At 71.1% G+C, this 19762-nt stretch overlaps 3 protein-coding genes across 3 annotated transcripts; 1 reads left to right on the top strand and 2 right to left on the bottom strand.

The window, feature by feature from the left end:
• Positions 1-1891: 1891 nt before the first annotated feature.
• On the top strand, positions 1892-4739 carry TOMM40L (translocase of outer mitochondrial membrane 40 like). Its single transcript, XM_075724377.1, has 9 exons — positions 1892-1991; positions 3135-3202; positions 3313-3405; positions 3631-3732; positions 3846-3951; positions 4026-4148; positions 4271-4347; positions 4414-4516; positions 4589-4739. Exons 1-9 carry the CDS (start codon positions 1892-1894, stop codon positions 4726-4728), a joined length of 912 nt encoding a protein of 303 aa, XP_075580492.1. The 3' UTR covers positions 4729-4739.
• A 463-nt stretch (positions 4740-5202) lies between these two features.
• NR1I3 (nuclear receptor subfamily 1 group I member 3) lies at positions 5203-8949 on the bottom strand. The gene is made up of 8 exons (XM_075724599.1): positions 8771-8949; positions 6913-7043; positions 6320-6492; positions 6033-6241; positions 5808-5953; positions 5605-5721; positions 5423-5528; positions 5203-5332 (listed from the first exon to the last, which is right to left on the bottom strand). The coding sequence occupies exons 1-8, from the start codon at positions 8947-8949 to the stop codon at positions 5203-5205; spliced, it is 1191 nt and encodes a 396-aa protein (XP_075580714.1).
• A 7695-nt stretch (positions 8950-16644) lies between these two features.
• Positions 16645-18365, bottom strand: MPZ (myelin protein zero). The gene is made up of 6 exons (XM_075724390.1): positions 18299-18365; positions 17588-17754; positions 17287-17500; positions 17068-17203; positions 16893-16953; positions 16645-16749 (listed from the first exon to the last, which is right to left on the bottom strand). Exons 1-6 carry the CDS (start codon positions 18363-18365, stop codon positions 16645-16647), a joined length of 750 nt encoding a protein of 249 aa, XP_075580505.1.
• Positions 18366-19762: the final 1397 nt, after the last annotated feature.

The raw sequence follows: 19762 nt of genomic DNA on the forward strand, positions 1-19762 counted from the left end.
TCCCTGCCCCATCCTACCCCATGGAACCTTGGTCCCTCTCCTGCCCCATTCCTGCCCCATCCCTGCCCCATCCTACCCCATGGAACCTCGGTCCCATCCCTGCCCCGTGGAACCTCGGTCCCTCTCCTGCCCCATCCCTGCCCCATCCCTGCCCCATCCCTGCCCCATCCTACCCCGTGGAACCTCGGTCCCTCTCCTGTCCCATCCCTGCCCCGCCAGCCTGCTCCCACCCCCTCCCGACCCCAAAGCCCCGTCCCCCCCAGCCCAGCCCCACAGCTCCGCTGGCACCATCCTGTCCCGCTCCCGTCCCACCCCACGGCACCTCCACCCCCCTCCTGCCCCATCCCCGGGCCCCCTCCTGCCCACACGCTGGGTGCCGGCTGCAGCTCACCTGGGCAGGACTCTGGGGGTGCGGGGCTGCGGGTGCCCCCTCGGGGGCTGCTTATATCCCCCAGGCCAGCTCCCGCCCCTGGGCCAGGGGGGCCGTGCCGGCCCCCGCCGCAGCCTGCGTAAACACGGAGGGGGTAAGGGTCGTTGTGGGCGATGGCCCCTCCTCGTCCTCGCCGGGGGTGGCCCCGCACCCCGGGGTCCTGTCCCTGTGTCCCCAACGCCCCGTGGCCCTGGGCAGGACATGGGTGGTGGGTGACAACGGCACAGGGACTGGGGCTTGTGGGGGTCCTGGGAGCTGGGGCTGCCACAGCGGGGGGCTTGGCCAGTGGCCCCGTGGCATGCAGTGGCTCTGTGGCACGTTGGTACCCCAGGACACATGGTTGCCCCGTGGCAGGTTGCAGCGCTACGGCAAGCAGCGGCACATCGTGGCCCTGTGGCAAGTGCGGCCCCACGGTGTGTCGCAGCCCCACGGCATGCCGTCACCCCACAGCGCAGCGAGACCCCCAGCGCAGCCCCAGGGCCCCCCTAAACCCCAAGGTCCCCCTGCACCCCTGCTCCAGCACCCACCAGCCCCTCTGCCCCAGCCCCGCGGCTCCCAGCGGCCGCCCCACCCCAGGGGCCCGGCTCGGCGGGGGCACCCTGGGGGGCTGCACGCCCCGGCCCGCCCCGGCTGCCACCGGCACCCGCGGGGCAAAGGTCTTCGCCCGCCTTATCGGCGACCCTCGGCCGCCAACGTGACGGTGTGACTCAGCACGGGGCACCCATGGCGAGGACGCTGGGGACGCCCCGCCGCGGGGCCAGGCCAGGGGCCAGCCCCGGCACTGTTTGGGGACACGCGGCCAAAGGGCACCTGGGCGGCACTGGGGACAAAAACTCTCCGTCCCCCGGGGTCACCGGTGGGGCCACCCGGGTCCCCTTCCAGGAAAGGTGCTGGTGACGGCAGCAGGGGCAGGGGACACGGTGGGGGGGACGCACGGGGAAGGTCCAGGGACACGGGGCAGGGGACAAGGAGGGGGACGTGGGACTGGGGACGTGGGGCAAGGAGGGGACATGGCGGGGGACACGGCGGGGGGGAACGGGGACGCAGCCGAGGGGGTCCGGGGACGCGGGGAGGGGGACAGAGGGGACATGGGGGGAACGGGACACGAGGGGGGAAAGGGGATGCGGAAGCGCGGGGACGGGGGGGAGGTGGTGGACACACGGACACGCGTGGGGACACACGGGACACGGCGGGGGGCGGGGCGCGGCGGGGGCGGAACGCGGCAACCCCGGAACGAAGCCGCGCGGGGCCGGCGGTCCGAGGAGCGCGGTCCGGCCTGGCCCCGCCCCCGCCGGCTCAGCCAATGGGCGGCGAGCGCTGCCCGCGCCCAAGATGGCGGCGGCGGCCTCGGGCGGGCGCGGCTTCGCGAAGGCGCTTCCGGTGGCCCCAGCGCCCGCGGCCGCGATGGCGGCGCCCGGCGGGGACGGGGGGGGGCGGGCGGCCGTAGGGCCGGGCCGGGCCATGGGCAACGTGCTGGGCCCCGCCGCGCCCCGGGCCCCGCGCCGCGGGGAGCCGCTCGGCAGCCCCGGCAGCTTCGATGAACTGCACCGGCAGTGCAAAGGTGGGGCCGGGGGGCGCCGGGGCCGGAGGGGCATCGGGCTGGGGGGCGGCGGCTTCGGGAGGGTGCCGGGGCCGGGGGGGGCACTGGGGCCGAGGGGACACCGGGCCGGGCTCTCGGGTGGCCCTGGCTGCAGTGGGGGGGGGGCGCCCCGTGGCGCTGGGGGACCGGGGGGCACCGGGGGGACGGGCTGGGACCGGGGGGCACCGGGGTGAGGGGGGGGGGGACACACAGGCTGGGACCGGGGGGGCACCGGGGTGAGGGGGTGGGGGACACAGGCTGGGACCGGGGGGACGGGGAGGGACGGGCTGGGACCGGGGGGCACCGGGGTGAGGGGGGGGGGGACGATACAGGCTGGGACCGGGGGGGACGGGGAGGGACGGGCTGGGACCGGGGGGCACCGGGGTGAGGGGGGGGGGGGACACAGGCTGGGACCGTGGGAACGGGGGGGGACGGACTGGGACCGGGGGGCACCGGGGGGACGGGGGGGGACGGGCTGGGACCGGGGGGACGGGGGGGGACGGGCTGGGACCGTGGGGCACGGGGGGCCGGGCTGGGACCGGGGGGCACCGGGGTGAGGGAGGGGGGACACAGGCTGGGACCGGGGGGCACCGGGGGGACGGGCTGGGACCGGGGGGCATCGGGGCAACGGGGGGGGGATGGGCTGGGACCGGGGGGCACCGGGGGGACGGGGGAGGGACGGGCTGGGACCAGAGGAACGGGGGGGGCCAGGCTGGGACCGGGGGAACGGGGGGGGCCGGGCTGGGACCGGGGGGCACTGGGAGGATGGGGGGGGGGGGCACAGGTTGGGACCGGGGGGCACCGGGGGGATGGGCTGGGACTGGGGGGGGATGGGCTGGGACCGGGGGGCACCGGGGAGATGGGGGGGACGGGCTGGGACCGGGGGGCACTGGGGTGACGTGGGGGGGGACAGGCTGGGACCGGGGGGCACCAGCGGGATGGCGGGGACAGGCTGGGACTGGGGGGCACCGGGGGGGGATGGGCTGGGACCGGGGGGTGCCGGGGGACGGAGGGGGCAGCCTGTGGGTGGCCCTGGGAAAGGTGGGGTGGCCCGGGGGGGGGCTGGCAGCGGTGGCCTGGGGGGGACGGCAGCGGTGGCCCCGCTCAGCCCCCGCTCTCCCCCAGAGATTTTCCTGCAGCAGATGGAGGGGGTGAAGCTGATCGTCACCAAAACCCTGAGCAGCCACTTCCAGGTCAGGGGGACGCACAGGGACCCGCGGGGTCGTGCTGGAGGTGGGGTGGGGGGGGTCACTGCCACCCCCCGGCCGCCCCCCTGTCCCCCACTGAGGTGCCGTCCCCGCAGGTGACGCACACGGTTCACATGAGCACCCTCGGCCCCTCCAGCTACCACTTCAACGCCACCTTTGTGGGGGACCGGCAGCTCAGCCCCACTGAGGTGAGGCCCCGCGCCCCGGGGTGGCCCTGGGGTGACCCTGGGATGGTGGGTGGCCCTGGGACAGCCCTGGGACGGTGGGTGGCCCCAGGGTGGCCACAAGGCTCTGAAATAGCACCCAGCTGGTGGGGGGGGTGTTACCTGGGGGCGAGGGGGTCCCAACCTGCTGCTCAAGCCAGGGCCAGGGGGTCCGTGTCCCCCCAGCTGACCCCCCATCCCCGTCCCCAGGCCTTCCCCATGCTGGTCGGGGACATGGACAACAGCGGCAGCCTCAACGCCCAAGTGCTGCACCTCGTAGCTGAGCGCATCCGCACCAAAGCCGTCTTCCAGGTGGGGCTGGGTGGGAGAGGAACCCGGGGCGGGGGGTGCCGGGGCGTCTCCGTCGCCCCCAGGCAGTGGCGGGGACGGTGGCAGGACCTGCCGCGGTGCCCGTCCCCTTGCAGACGCACCAGGCCAAGTTCGTGACGTGGCAGTTCGACGGCGAGTACCGGGGCGACGACTGCACCGCCACCCTCACGCTGGGCAACCCCGACCTCCTCGGCGAGTCCGGTGAGCGGGGCGTCCCCCCACCCCGGCTGCCAGCCCTGGGGGGCCGCGCGCTGAGGGCTGTGCTGTCCCCGCAGTCATCCTGGTGGCCCATTTTCTCCAGAGCATCACCTCCCGCCTGGTCCTGGGCGGGGAGATGGTTTATCACCGGCGGCCGGGGGAGGAAGGAGCCATCCTCACGCTGGCGGGCAAATACACGGGTACGCGGGCGCCCCGCGCTCGAGGGGGCCGCAGGCACGGCCCCGGGGGTCCCACCCGCCACGCTGGCCCCGGGGGGGACGCCCCGGCTCCCCTCGCCCTCCGCTTTGCTTCTCTCTTCCAGCTCTGAAGTGGGTGGCGACGCTGAACGTGGGCTACGGCGGCGCCCACGCCAGCTACTACCACCGAGCCAACGACCAGGTGAGCGTCCCCCGCACGTCCCCGTGTCCCCGTCCCTGCCAGGACCTCACGTTTTCTGCCCCCCAGGTGCAGGTCGGGGTGGAGCTGGAGGCCAACACGCGGCTGCAGGACACCACCTTCGCCTTCGGCTACCAGCTCAACCTGCCGCAGGCCAACATGGTCTTCAGAGGTGAGCGAGGAGCCGCGCCGGCACCCGGCACCCCTGGCACCGGCCGGGCGCTCACCTTGTGCCCCCCTGCAGGGCTCCTGGACAGTAACTGGAGCGTTGGGGGGGTGCTGGAGAAGAAGCTGCCCCCCCTGCCCGTCACCCTGGCTCTGGGCGCCTTCCTCAACCACTGGAAGAACCGTTTCCACTGCGGCTTCAGCGTCATCGTGGGCTGAGGGGCTGCGGGGACGGGCGGCGAGTGCCACCGTCCTGCTCAGGGAGCTGCCGCGCCGCGGGGGCACCAGCCGGGCCCCGCTCTCGCACCGCGGGGCCGGGGGAGCCTGCGGAGCGGGGACCTGGTCCCGCACGGCCGGGGGACGCCGCGTGACGGCGTGCGGTGGCTGTTGGCACCTTAGGGCCGAGGAGCGGCCGCTGCTCGGGGCTGGGGGCCTCCGTCCCCACGGCGCTCACCCACGCCGCCCTTCTCGCCCCAGCGCCGCGCTTCCCACCGCTGCTCTGCCTCGGTTTCCCTCCGGCGGCGCGGGTGGGTGGCTCCAGGCCACGGCGGGGGCTGGAGGCGCTGGCGGCGCCCGTGCGCACGCACCCGCGGAGCCTGGAAAAATAAAGGAGCTTTATTCTGCCCTGTAAAGCGCACTGGTAGCTGGTGAGCCCCGGCGCTCGCAGCCGGGGACCGGGGCTTGGCACGGGCTTTAGCTGATGATTTCGGAGAGCAGCGGTGTCATGGTGGACAGGTCCTGGATGTGGAGGATCTGGCGCGTGTTCTCCACCTTCAGCGTCTGCAGCTCCGTCAGCAGCAGCAGCAGCTTCGCGTAGAGAAACCTGGGGCAGGGGAGAGGCACCCGGCTCGGACCCGGCGGCCGTCCCCACGGCGGAGGGGAGCGCAGCCGTGCCGACCGCCCCAGCACGTACCTGCCCTCGGGCATGGGGTGCCGGTGGTCGATGTAGCTCTTGAGCGTCAGGGCCACCTTTTCCTGGAACTGGTCGATGAAATCCCGCTGGGCGATGCTGGCGTGGTCTGGGGGGCGCAGGAGGGGCGGGCGGCCGTCAGCGGGGCCGAGGGGACGCCCCGCCACGGCCGCCGCGGTCAGTACCTGGCGAGAAGAGCAGCATGGCCTGGAGCAGGACGTACTCGGCCTCGTGCAGCCGCAGCTTCTTCAGGCTGACGTGGAACTTGAGCAGCGGCTCCAGGTAGATTTGCTGGAAGCCGGCTGCGGGGAGTGCGGTGGTGATGGGTGAGCCGGGACGGGGACGTGGCTGTCCCCAGCTCCCCGGTGCTGCCACCCCCCCGCCTCACCCAGCGCGCCGTCCTGGATGGTGTAGCAGTGCCGCCCGCACTCCCAGGCGTTGGTCTCCGCGTTGAAGACGGTGTTGAACTGGATCTGGCAGATCTCCAGGGTGGCTCCTTTCAGCAGCGAGATCTGGTCGTCGATGGGCAAGCTCCTGCCGGGGGGATGGCGAGGGAGGCGTCAGGGCTGGGGTGGCAGCGGGGGTCTCCCGCCCATGCTTCCTCCCCGCGGACCTGAAAGCCGGGATCTCCTTGGCGAAGCTGATGACCTGCTGGATCATGAAGGTGCTGAGGTCGGCAAAGTGGGGCAGCATGGAGAAGACGTCGGGCAGCACGTCGTCGTCCAGGCGGTCCGGCTGCGGCGACGGCGGCCAGGCGGCGGGGACGCCCATCTCCGGCGGGCTCTGCGGCTGCGGGCTGGGGACGTAGAGGCGCACGGAGGGCTGCGGCGGGGCGTCGGTGCCGTGCCGGGGCGCCCATGGGGACGGCCGGGTCCTGGGGACGGGGGGGTCCCCACTCACCCGGTAATGCATGAACTGGGAGAAACTGGAGTCGAAGGTGCGTCGGTGGGCCGCGATGAGGATGCCGATGAGCTCCTGCTGCTCCGCCGTCAGCCCCCCCGGCTGCTCCTGCGCCGCCCGCCGCTGCCCCCGCAGCGCCCGCCGCCGCCGCAACGCCTCCTCCGACATGATCACTGCCGCCGCCGTCCCCCCCGCCCCGGGGCCGGGGACTGGGGTCACCGCTGGCACAGCCCCCCCGCAGCCGCCCGAGCGCTCCGAGATGCCGCTGCCCCGTGGTCTCCTCTCCCCAAGGGGGTCCCCCCTTGTCCCCGCTCTCCCGCACCCCCCTGCTGTCACCTCTGCCCCTGTCCCTCGCTGTCCCCTTGCCCCTGGGCTGCGCTGTCCCTGCTGCCCCCGACCCCACCCTGCCATCCCACCCAAGCCCATCCTCTCTGTCCCCGGGTCCCCCTCATCCCCTTTTCCCCCACCTTCTCCCACCCAGGTCTTCCCTCTGCTCCATGTCCCCCTCGCCCTCCCCAGGGCTCCCCTGCGTCCCCCCCCATCCCCTCTCCCCCCCGCGTCCCCCGCCGCCGTCCCCGTGCCGCCGCACTCACTGTCCTTCCGCATGCCCGCGTCGAGGCACTTCTGGAGGCGGCAGGCCTGGCACTGCCGCCGCTTGGCCTTGGTGACGGGGCAGCTCCGGGCGAAGGGGCAGGTGAAGCGGACGCCCTTGTTGACGGAGCGCCTGGGGATGGAGGGGGGGGGGGACACGCGGGAGCTGTAAGACCCCGCGCGCCGTCGCTGCGTGCCCCTGGGGGGACAGAGGGGCCGCGGGGGCTGGGGGACGGGATGTCCTGGGGCAGGGGCCACCTCCAGCCCCCGGGACCCCGTCGCCGCCGTGCCCTGGAGAAGCTGAGCGGCCGGAGCGTGGGGTGGCAGCAGCCATCCCGTCTTGCCCCACCCCGTCCTGTCCTGTCCCATCTTAGAATCGTAGAATCATCAAATTATTTAGGTTGGAAAAGCCCTTTAAGATCATCCAGTTCAACCATTAACCTACACTACCAAGTCCACACTAAACCAATCAAGGGTAGACCAGACTAAACCATGTCCCCAAGTGCCACCTCTGCCCGTTTTTTGAACCCCTCCAGGGATGGGGACTCCCCCACCTCTCTGGGCAGCCTGGTCCAATGCTTGACCACTCTTTCCGTGAAGAAATTTCTCCCAATATCCAATCTAAACCTCCCCGGCGCAGCTTGAGCCCATTTCCTCTCGTCCTCTCGCTAACTACTGGGGATCTTGTTCCATCCCACCCTGTTGTGTCTTGCCCCGTCCCGATTGTCCCATCCTGCCCTGTTCCCTTGTCCGATCCCGTCCCGTTTCATCCCATCTTGTCCCATCCTGTCCCGTATGGTCCTGTCCCATCCCATCTATCTCATCCTGCCCCGTCCCCTTCTCCCATCCTCTCCCATTTCAGCCCATCTTGTCCTGTCCCACCCTGTCTCATCCCATTCCATATTGTCCTTCCCCATCCTGTCTAATCCCATTCCATCTTGTCCTGTCCCACCCTGTCTCATCCCATTCCATATTGTCCTTCCCCATCCTGTCTAATCCCATTCCATATTGTCCTGTCCCATCCTGTCTCATCCCATTCCATATTGTCCTTCCCCATCCTGTCTAATCCCATTCCATATTGTCCTGTCCCACCCTGTCTCGTCCCATTCCATATTGTCCTTCCCCATCCTGTCTCATCCCATTCCACATTGTCCTTCCCCATCCTGTCTAATCCCATTCCATATTGTCCTGTCCCATCCTGTCTCATCCCATTCCATATTGTCCTTCCCCATCCTGTCTAATCCCATTCCATATTGTCCTGTCCCACCCTGTCTCGTCCCATTCCATATTGTCCTTCCCCATCCTGTCTAATCCCATTCCATATTGTCCTTCCCCATCCTGTCTAATCCCATTCCATCTTGTCCTGTCCCACCCTGTCTCATCCCATTCCATATTGTCCTTCCCCATCCTGTCTAATCCCATTCCATATTGTCCTGTCCCATCCTGTCTCATCCCATTCCACATTGTCCTTCCCCACCCTGTCTCATCCCATTCCATATTGTCCTTCCCCATCCTGTCTAATCCCATTCCATCTTGTCCTGTCCCACCCTGTCTCGTCCCATTCCATATTGTCCTTCCCCATCCTGTCTCATCCCATTCCACATTGTCCTTCCCCATCCTGTCTCATCCCATTCCACATTGTCCTTCCGCATCCTGTCTCATCCCATTCCATATTGTCCTTCCCCATCCTGTCTAATCCCATTCCATCTTGTCCTGTCCCACCCTGTCTCATCCCATTCCATATTGTCCTGTCCCATCCTGTCCTGCCCCATCCCACCTTGTCCCCCGCTCCATCCCATCCCACCCCGTCTCCTGGCCCCCGCCGAGCAGCCCCGGTCCCCCCGCGGTGGCAGCCCCCACCTGAAGAAGCCCTTGCAGCCCTCGCAGGTCATGACGTGGAAGTGGTACCCGGTGGCACGGTCCCCGCACACGGCGCAGACCTTCTCCTCCCCGCGCTCCGCATCCTCCCGTCCGGGCCCCCGGGGCCCCGGCAGCGGGTGGGGGCTGCTCTCCGTGTCCGAGGGGCTCGACACAGACATGGCCGGGGATGCGGGCGCCGGGGACCGCAGCGGGGGGGGACCGCAGCGAGGACAGAGCCTGCAGGACGGGTGTGCGCGGGGTGCACGTACGCACACCGTGGCTCCCGCTTGAGCGACGCCCGGCACCGTGCCCTGTAGGCAGCGTTGCCTGTCCCCCCGGCACCCGCTTCTGTCCCCTGTGTGTCCCCCACCCCACGGCGCATCGCCTTCGTGCATCCACCTGCCACCCCGACCTCCCACCCCGGCCACCGCCGAACCGCCGGCGGGACGCCTCCGAAGGCGGCTGGGGCCCTTCGGTGCCGGTACCTGGGACCCGGTGCCCACCGGTGCGGCCGGTGCCCGGTTGCTCGCTGCCGCGCAACGAGGGGCTGCCCAGCCCTGGCTCGTCCCCGCTGCCTCCCAGCCCGGAGCCCTGTGGAGTTTGAACCTTGAACTTGAGCGAGGCTGTGGCAGGCGGGGACAGGCAGCACGGGGCGGGGGGACAGGCAGGGACAGGCAGCACATGGGGGACACAGGCAGCATGGGGGGGACAGGCAGGGGACAGACAGCATGTGGGGGGGGGACAGGCAGGGACAGGCAGCACATGGGGGGGACAGGCAGCATGGGGGGGGACAGGCAGCACAGGAGGGACAGGCAGGGACAGGCAGCATGAGGGGGGACAGGCAGGGGACAGGCAGGGACAGGCAGCACATGGTGGGGGACAGGCAGGGGACAGGCAGCATGGGGGGGGACACAGGCAGCGCGGGAGGGACAGGCAGGGGACAGGCAGCATGTGGGGGGGGACAGGCAGGGACAGGCAGCACATGGGGGGGACAGGCAGCATGGGGGGCACAGGCAGGGGACAGGCAGCACGTGGGGGACACAGGCAGCATGGGGGGGGAAGGCAGCACGTGGGGGGGGACAGGCAGGGACAGGCAGCATGGGGGGGGACAGGCAGCACGTGGGGGGGGACAGGCAGGGACAGGCAGCATGGGGGGGACAGGCAGGGGACAGGCAGCATGTGGGGGTACAGGCAGGGACAGGCAGGGGACAGGCAGCATGGGGGGGGACAGGCAGCACATGGTGGGGGACAGGCAGGGGACAGGCAGCACATGGGGGGGACAGGCAGCATGGGGGGGGACAGGCAGCACAGGAGGGACAGGCAGGGACAGGCAGCATGAGGGGGGACAGGCAGGGGACAGGCAGGGACAGGCAGGGACAGGCAGCATGTGGGGGGGGACAGGCAGGGACAGGCAGCACATGGGGGGGACTGGCAGCATGGGGGGCACAGGCAGGGGACAGGCAGCACGTGGGGGACACAGGCAGCATGGGGGGGGACAGGCAGCACATGGGGGGGGACAGGCAGGGACAGGCAGCATGGGGGGGGAAGGCAGCACGTGGGGGGGGACAGGCAGGGATAGGCAGCATGAGGGGGGACAGGCAGGGCAGGAGGGACAGGCAGGGGACAGGCAGCATGTGGGGGGGGGACAGGCAGGGACAGGCAGCACATGGGGGGGACAGGCAGCATGGGGGGGGACAGGCAGCACATGGTGGGGGACAGGCAGGGGACAGGCAGCATGGGGGGGGACACAGGCAGCACGGGAGGGACAGGCAGGGACAGGCAGCATGAGGGGGGACAGGCAGGGCAGGAGGGACAGGCAGGGGACAGGCAGCATGTGGGGGGGGGGACAGGCAGGGACAGGCAGCACATGGGGGGGACAGGCAGCATGGGGGGGACAGGCAGGGGACAGACAGCATGTGGGGGGGGACAGGCAGGGACAGGCAGCACATGGGGGGGACAGGCAGCATGGGGGGGACAGGCAGGGGACAGGCAGCACGTGGGGGACCCAGGCAGCATGGGGGGGGACAGGCAGCACATGGGGGGGGACAGGCAGGGGACAGGCAGCACATGGGGGGGACAGGCAGCATGGGGGGGGACAGGCAGCACAGGAGGGACAGGCAGGGACAGGCAGCATGAGGGGGGACAGGCAGGGGACAGGCAGGGACAGGCAGGGACAGGCAGCATGTGGGGGGGGACAGGCAGGGACAGGCAGCACATGGGGGGGACAGGCAGCATGGGGGGCACAGGCAGGGGACAGGCAGCACGTGGGGGACACAGGCAGCATGGGGGGGGACAGGCAGCACATGGGGGGGACAGGCAGGGACAGGCAGCATGGGGGGGGACAGGCAGCACGTGGGGGGGGACAGGCAGGGGACAGGCAGCATGTGGGGGTACAGGCAGGGACAGGCAGGGGACAGGCAGCATGGGGGGGGACAGGCAGCACATGGTGGGGGACAGGCAGGGGACAGACAGCATGGGGGGGGACACAGGCAGCGCGGGAGGGACAGGCAGGGACAGGCAGCACATGGGGGGGACAGGCAGCATGGGGGGGGACAGGCAGCACGGGAGGGACAGGCAGGGACAGGCAGCATGAGGGGGGACAGGCAGGGCAGGAGGGACAGGCAGGGGACAGGCAGCATGTGGGGGGGGACAGGCAGGGACAGGCAGCACATGGGGGGGACAGGCAGCATGGGGGGGGACAGGCAGCACATGGGGGGGACGGGCAGGGACAGGCAGCATGGGGGGGGACAGGCAGCACGTGGGGGGGGGACAGGCAGCACGGCAGGGACAGGCAGGGACAGGCAGCATGGGGGGGACAGGCAGGGGACAGGCAGCATGTGGGGGTACAGGCAGGGACAGGCAGGGGACAGGCAGCATGGGGGGGGACAGGCAGGGCAGGAGGGACAGGCAGGGGACAGGCAGCATGGGGGGACAGGCAGCATTGGGGGGGGGACAGGCAGGGCAGGAGGGACAGGCAGGGGACAGGCAGCATGGGGGGACAGGCAGCATTGGGGGGGGGACAGGCAGGGGACAGGCAGCACGTGGGGGGGGCAGGCAGCATTGGGGGGGACAGGTAGCATGGGGGGGGACACAGGCAGCGCAGGAGGGACAGGCAGGGGACAGGCAGCACATGGGGGGGACAGGCAGCATGGGGGGGCAGGCAGGGACAGGCAGCACATGGGGGGACAGGCAGCGCGGGAGGGACAGGAGGGGACAGGCAGCATGGGGGGACAGGCAGCATGGGAGGGGGGACAGGCAGCATGGGGGGGACAGGCAGCATGGGAGGGGGGACAGGCAGCATGGGAGGGGGACAGGCAGCATGGGGGGGGACAGGCAGCATGGGGGGACAGGCAGCATGGGAGGGGGGACAGGCAGCATGGGGGGGACAGGCAGCATGGGAGGGGGGACAGGCAGCATGGGAGGGGGGACAGGCAGCATGGGAGGGGACAGGCAGCATGGGGGGGGGGGACAGGCAGCATGGGGGGGACAGGCAGCATGGGGGGGACACGCAGGGACAGGCATGGCAGACACGGGGGACGGGCAAGCGGGAGGACACGCGTGGGTGCCGGGGGAGGCGTTCGGGGCGGCAGAGCCCAGAGGGGCCGGGGACCATGGCGGGGGCCGTCCTGCCAGCGGTGACCCCGAGGAACGTCCCCATCGCCGGCCGCCGTGGGGGCTGCCAGCAGTGTCCCCGTCCCAGGACCCCCGGGCAGGGCCTGTGTGTCCCCCCCCCACCACCTTTGGGGTGCCCCGGGGTGGTGGCAGCGCGGGGGGTGATGATGGCCCCGGCCCCCCCGGGCCCCCCCGAGCCCCCCCGAGCCCCCCCGGGGCCCCCCCGAGCCCCCCTGGCTCCGGCTCTGCGGGGCGTCGAGGCTCGGCCGGCGGGCGTGAGACACGTGGGGGGGCGGGACTCCAGACGGCCCCGCCCCCGCGCCCCATTGGCTGCCCGCCGCCGTCACTCAGCCGCGCCCCTATAAAAGCCGCGGAGCGCGGGGCTCCGCGCACCGGGAGCGGCGGTGGCGGCACCGGAGCGGCCATGAGCGAGGTGGTGCCGGTGCCGGTGCCGGTGCCGGTGCCGGTGCCGGTGCCGGTGCCGGTGCCGGTGCCGGTGCCGGTGCCGGTGCCGGTGCCGGTGCGGTGCCGGTGCCGGTGCCGGTGCCGGTGCCGGTGCCGGTGCCGGTGCCGGTGCCAAGGTTTTTTCCCTTTTTCCTTTATTTTTAGCAAGGGGCTGGGGAGAGGAGCTGCCCTGGGAATGGCGGGGGGGGGGATGCTGCGCCCCGGGGGGGAGGGGGGGGGGGATGCTGCGCCCCGGGGGGGGCGGCTGGTGGCGGGGGGGGGGTCGACCCCGGTGGCGGGGGGGGGGTCCCGGTAAAGCGCAGCCTGTGCTGCTTTGCTGCTGGGGGCCCCGTGTCACCCCCGGGCACCCCCTTCTCTCCGCAGCGCAGCCCCCATGAGTCCCCCTCGGCGGCGGAGGCCCCCGGCGGGCAGGAGGAAGGTGAGGACCCCCGGCAGCAGCGGGGTGCACCCTGTGGGGTGCCCCGGCACCGCTGTCACCTCTGTCCTGTGCCCTCCCGGGACCCCCTGCTCTCCCCTGGTGCCCGGGACCCCGCTGGCTGCTCCCATCCCCCAAGCCCCCAGGATCTGTGTCCCTGCCATGGCGGGGGGGGGGGGACAATGGGGACACCTGGATGGGTTTGGGGACCTGCTCTGTCCTTCCCCTGTCCCTTTTGGGGGGTGATGGTGTGTCCCCTGGGTGGGTCAGGGTGCTCTCTGGGTGCTGCGGTGAGTCTGGGGGTGCCAGGCTGTAACCAGGGCAGCCCCTATCCTGTGTGTGTCCCCCCCCCAGCCAAAGCTGTCGACCCCAAAAAGGTGGAGGAGGAGGAGGAGATCGACATCGACCTGAGCGCGCCCGAGACGGAGAAAGCCGCGCTCGCCATCCAGGGCAAATTCCGCCGCTTCCAGAAGCGGAAGAAGGAGTCGGGACCCTGAGCGGCTGCGGGGTCCCTGACCCCCTGCCCGCGGCGGGCGCCCCTCTCTTGCACGTTGGGCACGGCCCCATCCTGACCCCCCCGCGTCGTGCCGGGGCTGCTCCATCCTCTGCAAGCGGGGCCGGGGGGGGGCTCAGCCCTTCCCTACCCCTCACCCACCCCCGAGCCAGGACCCTGGGTGAAGCTGGGGGGTCCGTACTGGGGGGACACGGCGGAGTCCTGTGTCCCCAGGTGTGGAGGTGGCCCTCGTGCGAGGGAATGGCACGGAAATGCCCCTTTTCCCTGGGGCAGCCCCCATTTCCCCGTCCCCGGCGATGCTGGGGACGTGCGGGGTGGGGGGACACCGGTGTCCCCTGAGGGAGGGAAGCCCCTGTCCCGTCCCGGGGGTGGGACGCTGGGGGGGACGGACACACAGACACGCAGGGCTCGCTGCAGCCCACCGTGGGGAAACTGGGGCTCCCCTGGCACTGGGGTGCTCCCCATCCTGGCGCTGTCCCCCCCCCACTCCTGTCATTGTCGCTGTCCCCTCCCCTGGGGAGGCTTTTGGCATGTGTAAAGAATAAACCATCGGGAAGAGGAGCTGGGCTGGTGCGTGCTGGGGGGGGGGACCCCCAGGTCCCCGTTCTCGGGGGGGGGAGCGGGGTAGACCCCCTGTTAAATCAGCCCCGCAGGTCCCCAGGGCCGGGCTGTCCCTGCGTGGGGGGCACAGGCGGGGTGTCCCCGGGAGGTGGGTGGAGGTTCCCGCCCTTGGGATGGGGTCCCTTGGCTGGTGCTTTGGGAATGGCTCCCTCCGCGCCCCGGGATCTCCCGTGACCCTCCCGTTTGGGGTTTGCCCCATGAAATTCCGCTTCATGCAGCGGCCGCCAGGTCTCAGCCCCCGGAGCTGTGGCCTCATTTCCCATCGCGCCGCTCTTTGCAGCGGTGAGGAAAGACGCTGCTGCTTGCTCCTCTTCCTCGGGGGACAAAGGCCTCAGGGCATCGCATCCCTCCAGGCATCAAAGTTTTGCTTGGGGCCGGTTTCGGCGGCGGTTTCCAGCCCCGGCTCCCACCGTGGCAACCACTGAGAGCAGCCGCAGGAGGTACCCAGGCTGCTGCTGGTGATGAGGTTAAAAAAAAAAAAAAAAAAAGTGCTTTGGAGTGGATTTGCACTGGGGTTTCTTGGTGCTCCGGCACGAGGCAGCTGCGGGGCTTGTCCCTGCGGTCCCCGATGCCATGGGGTGACCGGGGATGCTGGGACCCGGCGCGGAGCTGCAGCGCGTTGGCAGAAATAGCTCCCTGGAAAGAAAAACAGCATCGGTGGCCAAGGGAAAAGCAGGGCCCAGGGGACGTGCTGGGGTCGGGCTTGGCCCCCGCTTGCTCTGCAGACTTATTAGGGAAAAGACAATTATAGACCTGGGGGGGGGGGGGGGGGGGCAGCGTGGGGGCCCCTCCCTCGCGGCATCGGCTGCGTCGGGGTGGGAGCGAGCGTTCCCCGCGCGGAGTGGGATGCCGGAGCTGCGGGCTGGCACCAGCGCAGAGTCAGCCCGTCACCCCCACCGCCCCCAAAGCGCTGGGGGTCCCGCCCTGCGCCCCGCTGCCAGGACGGGGACGGTCGCCCAGGGCCAGACCTGAGACTCGGCCTCTGCCTTAATTGGGGTGCACTTTAATTAAACGCGAGCGCAACGGCTTGATGGGGGAAGGCGGCCCTAGGGTGGGGCGCAGCCATGACGGGTGGCCTCGGGGACAGCCCTCAGCGGCTGGGGGGGGGGGTCCCTGGGCTGCCCCAAGGACGCCCTCGAGGCGTCACCTCACCCCGGGGGAAACTGAGGCACAGCGGCGGCGATGCCCCTTTCTCTGTGGGAGCTGGCGGGGCTTCCATGCAACGAGTTCACAAGTGCTCAGCCACCCTCTCCCACCCCCAGACACCCCGACCTCGAGCGGGGAATGGCGACGAGCCGGGGCGGATGCTGGGCTCCTGGAGATGTGAGTTTTATTAATGGCGCCATGGGGATTGCAGGGGCGGGGGGGGGGGGGGGGGGGAGACACGGACAGTGCGTAGAAAAACACGTTGAGGAGCGGCGCCCGGCTCCGGGGTGATGGGCACCGGCAGCTCCTCCAGCCCGGCCGCAGCCTCTCCTCCTCTACGAGGCTCCAACCGGCGCGGGGGGGCCGGGGGTTATGGGGCGGGAGGGTTAATGGGGGACGGGAGCGGGACGGAGGGGACGGGGCGGGGGCTACCCCGCAACGTCATTTGGGCTCGGTCGCAGGGAGAGACGAGAAAACGGCCAGAAAAGGAGCAACGATGGGGGCAGAGAAACCCTCCCGGAGACTGGTTTTGGGGGGGAACGCAGGGAGGGGTGTGGGCGGCACGGTCCCACGGGGACCCCGCAGGTCCCTGGGGAGGGGGGGACCGAGGCAGCCCGGGGGGGGAGTGGACAGACCCAAAATTCAGTGGTTGTGTCTTCAAATAGAAAAATTACATCAGTGCCCAGGGCTGGGCAGGGCAGCGGTTGCGCAGAGGAAGGTACCGACCGAGGGGCTTCGGGATGGGGGCGGGGGGACGCCGGGGCGTCCCCGAGGCCGGGGGACCCGGGGCGAGGACCACACCCCGCTCCTCGCCGGGTCCCGCGCCCCGGGGTGGCCGCTTCCCGGGGGCGGGGGGGGGGGGGGCGCGCATCCTGGCCCCCCGTCTCCGCCGGCGGCCGGGCATCAGGTCCCCGAATTGGGCTTGATGATGTGCATCAGGGCGCTCTTGAGGCTGCCCTTGCTGGGGGAGCGGACGGCGGACGGGGGGCGGGCGGCCTCGGCGGCCTCCCCCCGCAGCTCCATCTCGATGGTCATGACAACTTTGGGGGGCCGGGAGGCCCCGTCGCCCGCTCCCTCAGTACCTTCCCTGCCCGCTAACCGCTATTTCTTATCCTTGCGGGAGTCTCCCGGGGCTCCCTTGGCTTTCTTCTCGCTGGCCGCCTTGGTGCTGCGGCTGTGGTCCAGCATGGCGTAGAGCACGGGCGCCTGCGGGCACAGGGCAGCGTTGGCGCCGTGGTTACCCCTCCCGGGGGGCTTCTCCCTGCGGCCTCTCCCGCCCCATGAGGTAGGAGAGGGGTTTGCCCCCCACCCCGGCCAGGCCATTTTGCCCCCCTCCAGCCTGCGCTCACCTGCCGGCTGCGCTTGGACGCGTCCTTGGCCGATCGCTGCAGCTTCCCCTTCTCCATGGCGCTAAAATCGGGGTGGAAAGGCAAAAAGGTGCCTGAGAAAGGCCAGCACCCCCCCAGTCCCGCCCGGCAGCCCCGTTTCGGGGTGGTTTTGCCCCGATTGGGCGGCGGGGCTCACCTCAGTCGTCGCTGCAGGGCCGCCTGCCGCCGCAGCCAGCAGTAGCGGACGAGATAGACGAGGGCCACCACCACGGCCACCAGCAACAGAGCCCCGCCGATGATGGAGCCCAGCACGACGCCGTAGCGGGTGGGCACTGCAGGGATGCCAGCATCCCGTCAGCCCCCGCCCGGCCGGAGCGGGGAAACTGAGGCAGGGAGGGGACCGCCGGCGCTGTACCTTTCTCCAGGACGTAGAGCGTGACCTGGGAGGATTTGCCCACGATGTCGGGGGGGTTCTTGACGTCGCAGGTGAAGGTGCCGTTGTCGGTGTAGTCCAGGTTGTGGATGACGATGGAGCCATCCTTGCGGTGGGGGTTGCCCACCCACTCCATCCGCTCCTTGAAGCTGCCCACGTCATCGATGTAAGGCTGGCCCTTGGCGTAGTGGAATATCTAGCGGTGGGGACAGACACACAGACAGCGGGGTCACGGTGCCGCCGGGCATGGCGAGGCCACCCCGTAAGCGGAGCCGGCGCTTACGGAGATGCTGTCGCGGGATCCCTCGGCTTGGAAGTGCCATGTGATGGAGATGTCCTCGGAGATCCACTCGCTGGACCAGAAGCTGCAGGAGAGGGTGACGTGGGAGCCGACGGTGCCGTACACCTCCCGCTGCGTGTACACGTGGATGGAGGACGTCGGGGACGGCCCTGCCGGGGGGGCACAAACCCGTCAGCCCCACGGGGGACCCCAGCGTGGGGATGGTGCCCATCCCCGGGGCCACCGGCCAGTCCGTGCCCCCCACGCGGGCCCCGTGCTGCTACCAAAGGGCTTTTGTTGGCCCCGGAGAAAGCACAAGGACTGGCAGGGGACAGCGGCTCTTTGTGCCACCGCGGGTGCCTTTGTGGGGAGCCTCCGCCCCGGCGTCCCCGCGGCCGGCTCAAAGGGGGCTGTGTCCTGGCGCTGGCTGATGCCCGGGGACGCCGGCGGGGCTGGGGCTGGCACCCAGCACCCCTCTCCCGGCCCCGGGGAGGGGGCTGGTGCTGGGATTCTCCTTGCAGCCCGGTGACGGGGACCGAGGCACGGCCATGGATATGGCCCCGGAGCGTTGCCACCACCAGTGACAATCCCAAAAGCAGACGTGTGGGTGGCCACCAGCCCCACGGCCACCTCCTGGGGATCTGGAGCTCCCCGGTACCCCCCAGCATCCGGGATTTGGGGACCGGCAGCCCTGGTCCCCCGTCCCCAGCTTACCCAGCACGGCGAGGAGCCCGGCGAGGAGGAGGAGGAGGCTGCCGCTGCCCTTGGCACCCTGCGACATGGTGGCTGCCTGTCACCGGCCGGCTCCGAGCCGCATGGAGGGCTGGTGGTGCGCGGGGCCCGGCGGCGTGCCGAAGGGTGCCGGCGGGCCGGGGGCCGAGGTTTAAGAGCAAGCAGCACCGAATGATGCCGGCGGCGCCCCGGCCTCAGGCCAATGGGCGCCGGGCAGCCGGGGCGGTGGGGGCCAAAGGGGTGCTGGGTGCCCCGGACTGAAAGGGGGCATTTAGTTTGGCGATGGGCGAGGAGGGGGAAGCACGCGGCGGGGGGGGGGGCCGGGCACACAACGCCCTTTGTCCGGCTGCATTCCCGCCTGCAGCGGAGGCGGCTCAGCAGGAATGCGGCCGGAGCCGGAGGGCACCGGCACGCGGTCGCGGTCCCCGGTTGGTCCCAGGGACGCACCCGCATGGCGGGGTTCGGGGGTCTCGCGGGGCTTGGGGGTCCCGCGCTGGCTGCGCCGCGGGCTACCGGCACGACCCCTCCTGTCCCGTAGCCGTGGGCCGGCTGCCGGCACCCTCCGGGGTGGTCCTTGCTCCGGCCAAGCGCGCTCCCAGCAGCCTCTGCTCTGGCTCTGTTTTTGGGGTGAAAACACCCCTTTGAGAGGGTGATGCTGGACGTTCCCCCCCCCGGGGCACGGAGTCAGCTGGGGAGCCACCGAAGTGCCACCGCAGTGCCCTTGGCTGAGGGGCAAGTGGTGGTACTTTGGGGTGAAAAACTCCAAAGCGGGGTTTTCCTCCGAAGGTTTTTGACCCAGAGAGTTCGTGGCTGGGGGGGGGGGACGGGACTCGCCCAGGAGCTGCGAGATTTCCCTGCTTCAATGTCCTCCGTTGGCCGCAGCTGCGGGAGAGAGGGGGCTGGGGGGTCCCGGCAGCTCTGGGGTGGACGGGCAGCCCCGGGGGGGGGAATGGGGGGTAACGTGCAGCCCCGGGGGGGGGGAATGGGGGGTAACGTGCAGCCCTGGGGGGTAACGGGGGGGTAACGCGCAGCCCCGGGGGGGGGGGGGAATGGGGGGGGGAATGGGCAGGCCTGGGGGGTAACGGGGGGGTAACGGGGAGCTCCGGGGGGTAACGGGGGGGGGGGGGGGGTAACGGGCAGCCCTGGGGGGTAACGGGGGGGTAATGGGCAGCCCTGGGGGGTAACGGGGGGGTAACGCGCAGCCCCGGGGGGGGGGAATGGGGGGGGTAATGGGCAGGCCTGGGGGGTAACGGGGGGGGAACGGGGAGCTCCGGGGGGTAACGGGGGGGGGGTAATGGGCAGCCCTGGGGGGTAACGGGGGGGTAATGGGCAGCCCGGGGGGGTAATGGCAGCCCCTGGGGGGCAACGGGGGGGTAACGCGCAGCCCCGGGGGGGGGGAATGGGGGGGGTAATGGGCAGGCCTGGGGGGTAATGGGGAGCTCCGGG

Source organism: Pelecanus crispus, chromosome 22 (genome assembly GCF_030463565.1).
Source record: "Pelecanus crispus isolate bPelCri1 chromosome 22, bPelCri1.pri, whole genome shotgun sequence".
In the NCBI taxonomy this organism is placed as follows: Eukaryota; Metazoa; Chordata; class Aves; order Pelecaniformes; family Pelecanidae; genus Pelecanus; species Pelecanus crispus.